Source organism: Corythoichthys intestinalis, chromosome 15 (genome assembly GCF_030265065.1).
Source record: "Corythoichthys intestinalis isolate RoL2023-P3 chromosome 15, ASM3026506v1, whole genome shotgun sequence".
Lineage (NCBI taxonomy): Eukaryota > Metazoa > Chordata > Actinopteri > Syngnathiformes > Syngnathidae > Corythoichthys > Corythoichthys intestinalis.
Window position 1 is genome coordinate 48,104,495 of NC_080409.1, and position 10,967 is coordinate 48,115,461.

Consider the following 10,967-nt stretch of genomic DNA (forward strand, 5'->3'; position numbering starts at 1 on the left):
GAGGGCCAACAGAAGTAAAACCATAGGCAGAGTTTGACTTTTGGGGCAGTGGGGGGCACAACGTGTTGATGACCCCAAAATGCAGTGTCAGCAATAAAATTAATTTAGAAGAATATTTATAATATTAAGTTGAAAATGAGCGTTTTTTTGTTGAGGGGAATTCTAAATCAGGCTGCTTAGGACAGCTATACTTTTCGCCAAGATTGTCATCCATTGAATATGGTACGCCAGCCGGTGTTGTGCCAATGTAGTTACCCCAGTCAAAAATTGTATCCCCTGGGCGGAGCCATATGGAGGTAGATTTGTGTCTTCATTATTCGATCCCCAAAAAAAGTTGCTTCAATAAAAAAACAAAACAAAAAAAAAACAGTTGCCTCAATATTTTCAATTAAAAAAAGTCACTTCAATCAAATAGAAATGTGTTTGAATGCAAAAATAATTTGAAACTCAAAAAAATGCATTTGAAAGCTATTTTTCTTTGATTTTTTTTTTTTTTTTTTTTTTTTTTGATTGAAGTTCATTTTTTTGGTTAAAGCAATTTTTTTTGATTGACGTAATGTTGTTTTGCGTTTGGGCCACATTTTGGCTAGGACATTTGTGTCTAATATTTAATCAACAAAATAAGCTGCTTCAAACAAAAAAATAAATATTTTCAAAAGAAAAATCACTTCAATCAAAAAAAAAGAAAAATTTCATAGAAAAAAAGTTTTTGAATGCGCAGAAATATTTGAGACTCAAATATTTGCTTTCGAACACTTAATTTTTCATGAAAAGTTTTCTTTGATTTTAGCATACTTTTTGTGTGACATTTGTGTCTAAATCATTCAATCCCCCAAAAAGTTGCTTCAATCAAAAATGTATTTCCAAACAAAAAAAAAAAACATTTGAAAAATAAAATTTCCCTCACTAATTTTTTTTTGTTGAAAATAATATGCAAAGCAAATGACCGTCTAAGGTGCTCGTCACATGATCTGTTCGAAAAATCATTTTGACCCATTGTAAAAATATCGTTTTTTTTGTTCATTTCATTCATTTTTGTTGTTTGTTTTATTGCTTTACACCTTTTACATATATATAGGAAAGTGCAATGACACTTTTCGGCCACCAGGGGGCCCCCCTTAAACTCCGCTTATGAGTAAAACATGTTTGTGGAGGGTGGTTGCCAAGGAAGCAATACCTCCAAAATGATGTCGGATTTATACAAAAATAAAGGTTTGCAAACGCTGTCATGAACACTTCCCACCAGGTACGAGAGTTAACTCCAGCATGTTTAGTGTATGTAGCGTTGGTAAAACATAACGTAAGCTAGTTAACGAGGCAGGTAACGTGGCTAATTAGCATGCCAAGACAGCTAACTAGTTTCCTCTCTAACATAGGCCTACTTTTGTTTAAGTCTTCTATTTTCATAATAAAGCCTGTGGTATTAGAGTTAAATTCCTGTTCAATGGGGGAAAAAAGTTTTTTTTTTTTTAACCCAGACATATCGAAATAGCTCGTTTTTGAGCTGTAATTGCAATACCGTGATACCGTGCAACAGTGATATTTTTGCTCAAGGTTATTATACTGTCAGAATCTCATACCGGCACATGCCTAGCTGAAACGATTACTCGAACCAACGTGACACATTAAGTTATTCAGATAACTTGAATACCATACAACCATACCATAACACCATAACAACTTGCCCAAACTCTCGATCTCACGCAAAATCGTTACCAAATCCAGGAAGTTTTTATCTTCAGAATCTCTTCTGAACAACATTAACAACTCTGGAAGTAGCGAACACACATTGAACACCCTTCTCATGACTGTCAGCGTGGGAGAAAAAGTCACTAACCAAACTAGGGATGTCCTGATGCTGATATTTTGATGCAGATCCCAGGGTTTCCCCTATAAATAAAAGATTGTGGCACACCCCCACACCAAAATAAAAGCCAGCACGCCTTGCAAATGAGATTTTTTTAAGGCCATTTCAAACTAGCGGCAGCCTAGTGTGAAGGGTTCAGCGGCAATCTAGTCATTGTATACTGTAATGTCCGTAACACGGCCCCCTTAAGAGACGATCGGACTGGGGAGCTGTGACGTAGCAGGAAGCGGGTAGGAAGAATGGGAGAATAGGCGAGATAGCGAGAGATAGCGGTCGCATGTCACGGCAGCCCGCAGTTATTTTGTTATTTTTCATTATTATTTTTGCCACAATAAAGTATGTAAGCCAATACCCACTCTTCTCCTTCTTCCCCCCCATCCGGGGCATTACAGTATTTTGGATCGGACTTTTCGGCGAAAGTGAGGGGTGGACGGCCGTCTTGGACGGAACGGCAAGTTTGAATGAATGTGCGCCGAGAGACGGGACCCAAAATATAGCCTTGCTCCATTTTCAGACCGCTGCCACGCTAACGTCAACAACGCATCCAATAGCAGAGGAGCAGGCGTACTTACGTATATCTGTGCTATCAGGCTGTTTTGGAAGACAGATATACGCAATCAAGTATAGTATACCAAATTTCGCGAGCTCTGGGACACTCAAAATGATTCTCATACCGCTCCTTGCTAAGCTAAATGGTACCTCAATGTTCGTTTGTGTGGTAGTTTACGGACAACTACAAAAAACTATTCACCTTCCCACCGAAACTATTAAAACTCTTTACACGGCTATTAGAATTTCCCCTTACTCCTTGAAATATGTCCGTTAACAGAAGGACTAATATTGTTGTGGTAATGTAGTACAAATTAGGGCCAAATGAAGGGAAAAATAAGGACTTATGAGATGTAAGTTGTACCATTGCTACGAGAAAAAAAGTATTATTAAGTAGGGTAATGTAGCTGTAATCAGCTACGCATTTTACGTACATGAACCGTAGCTGAGAGCTACGACATTAGCCTGGCTAATGAAATATTTCAAATAGATCTTTGTTATGGTTCTACTTGGGAAAAAATGTGAAAATGTCTCAATTGTCACAATATGAGACAATTTCACCGTGGCACAACATGGTGAGGCTGTTCGACTGCAATGCAGCACACCACCACAGCTTCAAAAAAATCCTAGGGGAAACCATGAATCCAATATCTATATTTTGAGACCAGTAAAAATAATGCAAAAAAAAAACAACACATTTTTGCATTGAACCGTGCTCTGCCTGTACCTCCTCAAGAATATCACACCATACTGTTTCTATAATTAGTTTCTAAAGAACAGTGATTTTCATCTTTGTTGAATTTACAGCAGCCGAGAAGCACGATGGTACTAAAAATACATGACTACTGGATCGGATCCGATCTTGTGACCAAATCCAATACCGTCCAATATTGAAAAAAAATAGCATTATTGGACGCCGATACCGATACTGAGTGTCAGATCACATTACTAAACCAAACATTGAAAAAAGCAGCATTTATAATCCAAAAATTACAGTACCTTGTCGCAGACATGTCAGAGGTTTCCTCCACTGGTGTCGTCGGCAGCACGTGTGATACACGTGCGTTGTGAGGCAGATGTGTGAAAGTGAGACAATCCGCATCAGTTATCATCGGCTGCTGCTTGACCCCTGAGCAAAAATTAAATTAAGATTAGAAGCTTCAAATATGTAAACGTGATCCACGTGCTTTGAGGTCCACACAGGGTTACGCTGATGAATGATCACTTCCAGTTTAAAATGGATTTGACATCTAGCTAATATCCATATACCACCCAGTTTCTTTTGATGCTCTTGAAAAATTGTATAAGGTTCAACTGTCATCGACCAAAATAGCAGTATACTGTCAACTGGAAATCCTGCAGTGATGACGTCTGAATTCGTCTGACCCATCTGGACTTTGGAAATATTCCAAGTTGCCCGAGGGGAGCTGGCTAGACGGGCTGCTGCTGCCGCTGAGCCAACGCAGACACTTGTGTTTATTTGTCTTTTCACGGGTAATGCTGTAACAGTCCACCGCGATTCACAAGTTTGTTATGTTTACTTACTTGAGCTGTTGCTAATTATAGAACCGCTCTTCAGTGCAATGTGTTTTAAGGAAATCATCCCGCAATCTACAAACAAGTTGGTTAGTATCCATATTCAATATGTTGCTGCTCATCCTTTTTAGCTTACACTCACATAAAAATGAAGTACTCAAGTACTCACTAACAATATGATGTTTCTTAGCCTGCACTCATCCACAGGTGAGTTTGCCCCTGAAGCAACAATTTTTCCTAAATTTCACAAAATGGGCATGAGTCAAGTTCTTGCGTTGAGATCATTATCAAAGCGTTTGACCTCCTCTCATCCCTTAGGCAAAAATCCTGCTGATACTTCATCTGGTCAGCACAAGTGTGAGACTGCAGAAGATGCATGCTGGGTCATTCTATGTCAAATAAGCCAAGAATTTCCCCCAATACTGCTCCGATTTTCTCCAATTTTGAAGTATGGAAGGAGAAGACCAGAACATTAAAAGCTTCTGTTCGATGATTTAAAAAAAATAATAATAAATGGGGCCTTTATATTTATTAACCATTGTTGTTTTTGGCGGCCCTTTAAGTTTTAATCTTAGTCTTGGTCTTTTGGACGAAAATACTTATTAGCCTTAGTCATATTTTAATTATTTCAAAATGTGTTCGTCTTCGTCAGTTGTGGATGAAGTTCTCACTTTTTTTCTACTTAAGTCAAAGTACAGATACAGGTGCAAAAAATTACTTAAGTACAAGTATCTAAGAAAAAAAATTCTCAAGTACTTGCTTTAAAATTTAGAAGTAAAAGTCTTTTCCCCCATGCAAAAATGTAACAGACGTATATATTATATATACATACAAAGAGTGCTGCAAGGATTAATCGATTAACTAGAGTAATTCGATTAGAAAAAAGATTCAAATTAAATTTGGCTGTTTTGAGTATTCGTTGAATTCAAGTGGCGTTGTTTCTTTGTTTTGAAAGTGTTTGCATTTAGTTTTATTAACCGGGGTGGATACACTGCCCTCTAGTGGCAACAGTAAATATGACATAACTCATTTCACATGGCTGAATCCAGCTGCTCGCTGTTAAGACCAACATCGGCAAGTTTTTGTTTAAGCTAATGTTTTTTTTTTTGTTTTTTTTTTAATGCATTTGTAATTTAGTTTATTGGTATATTTAGTTAGTATTTTGTGGGAATATGTGTTCGACACATCTGTTAAGAGCATTGTAAAATAAAAATTTTAAAAAGTTAGCATCGCATAGCATTTAAGCTAGCGGACTTTTGCTATGTAAAAGTTAGCCAATTTTCTTTTGTTGTACTTAGATGCTCATTTATTCATTTTTTTATACCGTTTGAGGTTCAACTCAGGCATTTTCTATGTTCCTTATCCGATTACTCAATTATTCCAACTAACTAGTTCATCAATTAATCGAATACTAAAATAATTAACAGCTGCATCTCTAAACTATTTCGATGTAGGGCGAGTTGATCAATTAACTAGTTCATCGATTAATCGACAACTAAAATAATCAATAGCTGCAGCTCTAAACTATTTCAATGTACAATATAGGGCTGCAGCTATCGATTAATCGATGAACTATTTAGTTCGAATAATCGAGTAATCGGATAAGGAACATGAAAAATCAAAATACCTGAGCTGAGCCTCAAACCGTATAAAAAAAAAAAAAAAATAAGGACCTATGTACAACAAAAGCACAATTGGCTAACTTACATAGCAAAAGTCCGCTAACTTAAATGTTATAAAACGTTTTTTTTTTTTTTTTTACAATGCTCTTAACAAATGGTTCAGAAACATTCTCATGAAAAACGGCCAAATATACTAGTGATGCACGATAATGCATTTTTCAGCCGATACCGATAACCGATAATTTCCTCCTCGTTCCAACCGATAACCGATAATGTCAAGCCGATAATTTTATTAAAGATTTATGTAAAATTTTAAAGTATACACAAGAGAAAATATTGCTGTGCAAAAATAATATTGCTCTTTTTTTTCAACATCAAATGTGAACAAGTAGTAGTAGTAGTAAATTCCAACATCTAAATAAAGACAGATTGTCTGACATTGTGTAATGGTAAACTTTTGGCAACAATTACTTACAGAGTAAATACATAAGTTGCACAAAAATGGCTTTAAAAGTATGCCATTCCTAAAGTATAACATTACTACACAGCAAAAACACAGCTCCTTAAGACTAGTTAAAGTCCCTTGTTTTCAGTGTAAATCTATTGGAAATAAGTTAAATTAACTGCCAGCACTTCAAGTATATTTCACTCAGATTTCTTGAAGAAAAATGGCCAGCTGAAAATAAGATCAACAGCCTTATTTTAAGCAATAAATTATTATACATAATCCTAAAAAAAATAAATAAAAAAATAAATAAAAACTTGTCAGAAATGTTCTTTATTCAAGAATATGTATGGTTCAAAACATTATTTGAAAGCAATTTTTTCTTGATTTAGGTGAAAATGACCTTATTTTTTTAGATGTTTGGGCTTAATAAGAACAAATTGCAATATTTAGTTCAAGTAAGTGGAATAATCTGGCGCAATCAACTAGTCTTCAACACTCAAACAAGATGGGGAAAATTATTTGACTAGATTTAAGAAGAATGATCTGATTAAGACGTCATAAATTTAAAGCGTACTGAATGCATTACTGACTGGATGACTTCTTTGTGTCGTTTGGTGCATGTTACAATTATCAACTAACCACTGTGCCGTCATGATAAACATGGTTTGTTGACATCACCTGTGTAAATGTCCGTGGTAAAACTGATGTGATCGGCACGTCTTTCACGAAGAATCGTGGTCGTATAAACTGCATTATTTTTTCATCCAGGGATTTGGCTATCGGGTCATTTCGGGAATTTCCTCCCGCCTGTGCCCTTCAGTCCGCCCGGCTGCCAAATTAGCACCCGCGCCAGGCCTCTGTCTTGAACCGGAGTGGCGGCGGCAGCTAAGTTCGTACCGGATATCCGCCCGCCCCGGCCGGCTCGCTGCGGCGCATTCGGTGCATGGCTCTGCTCTCATCCTCTACCCGCCTAGGGCGAGGCGGCGGCGGCCTGCCGGCCGGCGGACACACAGCCTCCATCGGAAGACAGCTACTTGTCAACTATCGATCTCGTGAGGTGTTTAGCCATAGATGGGAGTTTACCACTCGCTTAGGGCTGCATTCCCAAACACCCCGACTCCGGGAGGACCGCAGCGTCTCTGTGTCGTCACAAGCCCCGTAGCTTCCTTTATAGTTTATTTGTTAACAATAGCTTTAGCATTCGTGCTAGCAGCAGCCTCATATTCGTTCCAAAAATCATTGTGATGCAGTTTTAAATGGCTGCTGGGTTAGTGCTAGTGGTGTTCGATGAGGACGCTTTCCATAGGCCTTGAGGAACTGTTTTGTAGATGGCGAGAGCATCGTTTATTTCATTTCACACACGGGAAAAGCAACGCACGCTAGTTAGAGCGCCTCAACACTGATGTGTAACACCGCCTCCTCTATGACGCCGTACTCCTAAACCCCTCCTCCCACAGGGGCTTCAGAGAGGGGAGGGGTTGAGCAGGCGGCAGTGAAGAAGTGGAGAAAACTGCTTGGTTGCGCACATTTGGAGGCTAAATCAAGTATATAATTATCGGATTGCATTATCGGTTGATTTTTTTATTATCTGTATTATCTGTGTGACGTCATAATTGCCATTATCGGCCGATAATTATCGGTAGCCGATATTATCGTGTATCTTTAAAATATACCTATCATCTAAATTACGAATGCATTAAAAAACTTGGCTTATGTTGGTCTTAACAAGGAGCAGCTGGATTCAGCCAAGTGAAATGAGGCAGACTAGAGGGCAGTGTATCCACCGAAATCAATAAAACTAAATGCAAAAACTTTCAAAATAAACCATTACAACGCCACTTCAATTAACGAATACTCGAAGCGGCAAAATTTAATTCGAATCTTTTTTCCTAGTCGAATACTCGAATTAATCGATTACTCGTTGCAGCACTAGTACAATATTAGGTTTTTGAGAAATTAGTCATGATGTAAAACACCTGTCTTTCAGCAGTGCAATTTATTTCCAAACATGTCTACAAATTTGAAGAAAATCTTCCATGTGAAAGATTGATTTTATTGTGTAGGAATAACCCAACTCCCAAATTGTTTTTCAAGAATGTTGCACACATAAAAGTCACATTCGTGAGCCACATCCTTGACATTATGATACCATGATTAGCCAAAATAAGCCAGCAAAGAAAAGTTGGAAAACATATGATAAGTGTTTATGTTTGACTCTATAAAATGCGAGTGGAGAAACATGCCCATCATATCTGCAAAGCCAGGACTCACTATAAGTAATAGCACTATATTAAGGCATCCAGATCTTACATAAGAGAACAAGACATGTAGGGTGAATGGTTTGGGAGTTTAGCTTGGCAAAAATCGCGGAAAATGACAGCGGGACTGTCTTCCCTCCGACTGCAACAAAAATATTTACCAAACTGCAAGTTCTAAAAAACCACTAGCTACAAGTGCCAGTCACGTACTTAACAAGTTGCGATTTTTTTTTCATGACTAACATTTAGCTTCCATGGGGTTACATTTCAATGAAGGTCTGAGGTACTAGTTCCTCTTCTTCTATCCGGCTAATGCTAATGCTAGCGACACACGAGAACAGTCATAGTCCCACAGCTGTAATGTTGGCCCACAATAACTATAAATAAATACAATAAAATGATTATTTAACACATACCTGAAGAGGGGGAAACATCAATAAAAATGCTTTGACACTTTGTTTTCTTATCGTGGCTTCCTCAGTGGGAGAGATTGACGTGCAATTGCTCCCTGCTGTTCTGAGCTCCACAGGTATGATCGATCAATCACCACCAGGGAAAACAAATATATCCAAGATCACCCTGACAAGTTTATTATTTAACCCTGTTTGAACGTTTTGGGGCATTATTTTACATCATTTACACATTTGAATTATTATTTCTCATAATGTACGTACAAACCTTCATTTAAATACACTCACAATCTTTGATTGAAGTGGGTAGAGTGCCCAAAAATTGTACTCAAGTAGGTGTAACGTTACTTCTAAATGATATTACTTAAGTTAAAGTAAAAGTATTCATCCAAAAATATACTCATGTATAAGCAGGGGTAAAAGTGGCTTGAATTTCTTGTCGGAACTCCCCAACGTGAAAGTCGCCACGGAGCCAGAAATGTTATTCATTTATTTATTTCATTTTATTGGGGGGGGGGGGTCAAACCTCTTAAACTACTGAAATGCAAAGAAAGCTGTTTTAGCACAGTTATTTCTATAACACATACAAAAACTGATTTTCATTCAAAATTGTATTTTTTCAATGATTTGCAAGATAAAAGTTAACAAAAACAGCAATAACCTCAACCTCCATCTCCTAATTTTTATTTTCCCTCATATCTTCACGTACTAAATGCCAAATCTCAATTTTAACTACTTAAGAACATAGGATATATATTAAAATTGAAGTTAATGTAAACATTTACTTTTTTTTTTTTTTTTAATAATAAAGATATAAGTAACATACATTCAGAAAAATAAGTACAAATGACTTATATTATGCAGAGTGAAATGGAATATATTTTGAAGATCGCGCAAACATTGACTTTTTTTTTTTAATCGTAAGGAAATGAATAAGTAGCCTAACATAAATGAACAAATTTAAGTCCAAAGTGCACATTGACAGCTCCCCATCAGAGTTAATAAAACTAAATATGATAAATAAGCCTCCTCAAGTCTTTCGATGCGAAGATTTGATCCATTTTATGTTGCATTGCCCTTTTTTCGTATCATCAATACAACAAGCTTTTTTTTTTTCTTTGCTGTTCCAGAAAACATGCACATTTGAACCAATCAGAGCTAACCATCTCTGCTGATCACATGTCAGTATGTCAGCCAATTGAACAGATAAATGAGTCCAGGCGTTTTGCTTTGCTGCGCGCATTCGCACATTGACGTGACTCATCATCGTCAGACTCCGATAACTGCAGCAGCTGGGGAAACCTCCATGCCGTCCGTGGAATAAAATCAATAAGAAATATTTGTGGAAACGGATTACGCTACACAAGCACTTTATTATGCTTGTTGTCAACACTTGTGTATGTAAATCTGATTTTGGTAGATTGTTTTCTTCTTGGAGCTGAAATGCATGTGTGGTAGCTTAGCATTTAAAAAAAAAAAAGAAATTACATAGCGTTTTGACAGTTGTTGTCATATTTTCGGAATCAAAGCACTGTGTACCGGAACAGCATTCCGGCCCTGAATCTTATACCGGAACTGCGTTCTGGCCCTGAATCCTATACCGGAACTGCGTTCCTGACCGTTCTGGCCCACTTTCACCCCTGTGTATAAGTAAAAAAAAGTATTCGTTGAAAAGAATAATCAAGGAGAGAGTAACATTGTGAGTAATGGCCTACAATGTCTGATTATTTTTCTTATTTATATATTTATTTTTTAAATTATGGTGTATTTTTTTCACAGCAAAACTTCATCTACAGTGAGGAGCAGAAGTATTTGCATCCCTCGTGATTTTGCAAGTTCACCGACTTAGAAAATAGGTAGAGGTCTGAAATTTCAATCATAGATGCATTTCCACTTATAGAGACATAATCTAAAAAAAAGAAAAAAATCCGGAACTCACATTGTATGATTTTTCAATAATTCAATTGTGATTTACTGGGGTTCAAAAGAATTTGTACCACTGAGAAAATTGGTGCGAATATTTAGTGCAGAAGCCTTTGTTTACAATTACAGAGGTCAGACGCTTTCTGTAGTTCTTCACCAGGTTTTCACATATGGAAACAGGGATTTAGGCCCATTAAGTTTCGGGGCTGTCGCAGAGAAAAGCAAAGTTTGAGCTCCATACAAAGATTTTCTATTTGATTGAGGTCTGGAGACTAGCTAGGCCACTCCAGAACCTTCATATGCCACTCTTTGGTCAGCTTGGCTATGTGCTTCGGATTATTGTCATGTTGGAAG

General features: G+C 37.2%; 1 protein-coding gene across 1 annotated transcript in view; it reads right to left on the reverse strand.

Annotated features, from left to right (window-relative positions):
* The window catches only part of LOC130931354 (KATNB1-like protein 1), a 135,521-nt gene extending 126,696 nt beyond the window's left edge, over nucleotides 1-8,825 (reverse strand). The window contains exons 1-2 of the mRNA XM_057860089.1: nucleotides 8,697-8,825; nucleotides 3,416-3,545 (exon numbers count right to left, since the gene is read on the reverse strand). Of these exons, the coding sequence (XP_057716072.1) occupies nucleotides 3,416-3,518 (103 nt within the window). The 5' untranslated portion in view covers nucleotides 3,519-3,545; nucleotides 8,697-8,825. The remainder of the gene's footprint in view (nucleotides 1-3,415; nucleotides 3,546-8,696) is intronic.
* Between the last annotated feature and the right edge of the window lie 2,142 nt (nucleotides 8,826-10,967).